Source organism: Nicotiana tomentosiformis, chromosome 12, assembly GCF_000390325.3.
Source record: "Nicotiana tomentosiformis chromosome 12, ASM39032v3, whole genome shotgun sequence".
In the NCBI taxonomy this organism is placed as follows: Eukaryota; Viridiplantae; Streptophyta; class Magnoliopsida; order Solanales; family Solanaceae; genus Nicotiana; species Nicotiana tomentosiformis.
The window spans coordinates 130,673,418-130,676,017 of record NC_090823.1 but is presented as its reverse complement, the minus strand read 5'-3'; the positions used below and the strand labels follow the sequence as shown (position 1 = coordinate 130,676,017).

The 2,600-nt window shown below is 33.7% G+C and overlaps 1 protein-coding gene across 1 annotated transcript; it reads left to right on the top strand.

The window, feature by feature from the left end:
- The first annotated feature begins 649 nt into the window (after window positions 1-649).
- Window positions 650-2,205, top strand: LOC104099208 (crocetin glucosyltransferase, chloroplastic-like). Its single transcript, XM_009606123.4, has one exon. It carries the CDS (start codon window positions 723-725, stop codon window positions 2,118-2,120), a length of 1,398 nt encoding a protein of 465 aa, XP_009604418.1. The 5' UTR covers window positions 650-722; the 3' UTR covers window positions 2,121-2,205.
- The last annotated feature ends 395 nt before the right edge of the window (window positions 2,206-2,600 follow it).

Sequence of the window (2,600 nt, the reverse complement as noted above, 5' to 3'; positions counted from 1 at the left end):
CTCTTAGGATGTAAAGCTTTTGGGTTGTTATGGTATAATCAAGTGCGTATATAGTTTACGAGTTACAAGTGCATATGAACTTATTACTTTGGTTTTATATATATATATATATATATATATATATATATATATATATATATATATATATATATATTAAAAGGTCGGACGACGAGTCATTTTGTATATACCCATGTTAGCTTAATATAAAACAATCTCAAGATTACTTATCTCAAAATCGAAAATTCCAACAAAATACTGAACAATAACCTCACATTTTTTCCTGAAATTATCTTATTTTATCTGTAATACCATGGATTATGAAGATTATTTTATTCCGTTCAGTTATAGCTTAACCCATTTTTTTAAATGATTTGTAATGCTTTTCTTACTACAGTTTTATGGCTTCTTCAGTAGCAGTTTTCTTTTTCAAAACTGTTTTGAAATGTTTTTCTTGGGCGAGGGTTTATCGGTAACAATATTTTTATCTTCGTAAGGAATGGATAAGATCTGCGTACGCATTATACTCGTTAAACTCATTTATAAGATTACACTGAATAGATTATTATTGTTGATCAGTCTCGGCGGAACTGCACATTTAACACCTATATTATGACCATTCAGTCCAACTTGGGTACTAGATCTTATCAACTTCAATTATTAGAAAGCTACATTCCATAATTTACTTATAGTACTATCATATTCTTCATCCACATTAATCAAAAATGAAGAAGCACCATTTTCTAGTTATCTCTTTGCCTGCACAAGGCCACATAAATCCCACTCTCCAAATGGCCAAGAACCTAGCACGCGCCGGTGCACGCGCCACCTTTATCACAACCGTTTACGGCCTCAAACGAATGAACAACCTTCCAACACAAGAAAGGTTATTCTATTCCTCCTTCTCCGATGGTTACGACGATGATTGGATTTCGAACACCGATCACAATGATTATATGAATAATTTAAAGCACGAGGGATCAAAAAACCTCAAAAATATCCTTCGAAAATTTTCCGACGAGGGTCACCCCGTTACGTTCTTGGTTTACACTATTCTCTTACCTTGGGTTGCTGTGGTGGCGCGTGACATACACGTGCCGTCGGCTTTTCTGGTCATTCAGTGTGGTACTGCTTTTGCTATTTATAACCATTTGTTCAATTCCATTAACGGAGTTTATAGTTCGTCCGTTAGTGATATTACTGTTACACCCTCATTTCCAATTGAATTTCCGGGTTTACCCCTCTTTTCATGCAACGATATTCCTACTATAGTTTTACCTAATGATCCTCACTCTTCAGTCATGATACCTATTATGAGAGAACACATTCAAAATCTTGAAAATGATCCTAATTCTTGTGTTCTAATCAACACTTTCGACACGTTAGAAGAAAAATCCATGAGAATTGTTGATAAAATGAGAATTTTTTCAGTTGGTCCGTTGGTTCCATCTGCTTTTTCTGATGGAAATGATCCTAAAGACAAGTCTTTTGGATGCGAATTATTTGAAAATCCCGAAAAAAACTATCGTCGATGGTTGGATTCGAAACCTAAGGGTTCTGTTGTATACGTATCATTTGGTAGCATAGCAGTATTAAAGAAAGAGCAAAAAGAAGAGATTTTGCATGGATTGTTGGAAAGTGAAAGGCCATTTTTATGGGTGATGAGAAAAGGGAAAGAAGAGGTAGAAAAAGGGAATAATTACAAGAATGAATATGATGATAGTTTATTAAATGAAAAAGGTTTAATTATACCATGGTGTGCACAAATGGAAGTACTTTTTCATAAGTCTATAGGGTGTTTCGTGACGCATTGTGGATGGAATTCGACTTTGGAAAGTCTGGTTGCTGGTGTGCCTATTGTGGGGTGTCCACAATTTTCTGATCAAACAACAAATGCAAAAATGGCAGAGGAAGTTTGGGGAACAGGAGTTAGGGCAAATGCAGTGGAAGAACTTGTGGGAAGAGAAGAGTTGAAAAGATGTTTGGAAATTTTGATGGGAAGTGGAGAGAAAGGGGAAGAGATTAAAAGGAATGTGAAGAAATGGAGTGATTTGGCTGTGGAAGCTGTGAAAATAGGAGGTTCTTCACATGATAATCTCAAGATATTCTTAGAGGGTTTGTGATTAAAATTTATAAGCTGGTAGTGTAATAATATTTTTACACCATTAAGTCATCTAAATGATATTATATTCCGTCTGTTTTATTTTATATGAGTATTTTTTAATTAGCTTTTTATTTTACTCTTAACGATATTGTTTTATATATCGTTACAAAAATATCGTGACATATTTTAGATCGCAAAGATGTGAGGATACCTTTTGTATGTACCAAAAGTCTTTCTTCCCTAAATTGCGTGCCCAATCAAAGATGAAAATTACATGTAATAGTTCGTAAAGGTACTGAAGTTAGTGACCTGAATGGAGTAAATATATTGTGAGGAATTAGTGTAAAAGAAGTTCTATTCTTGTACACCTTTCGTCTAAAAAAAAGTACGATATTATTATTCTTCAAGAGTCAAAAGAAATTTATATACTATAATGTACCTACGTTTGAGTATATACAAATAAAAATTAGATGTATCAACTCTTTCACTTCGAATCTCA

What these genes read in the sequence shown, in the direction of transcription:
- LOC104099208 (XM_009606123.4), top strand. Translation starts at nt 723, where the DNA reads ATGAAGAAGCACCATTTTCTAGTTATCTCTTTGCCTGCACAAGGCCAC.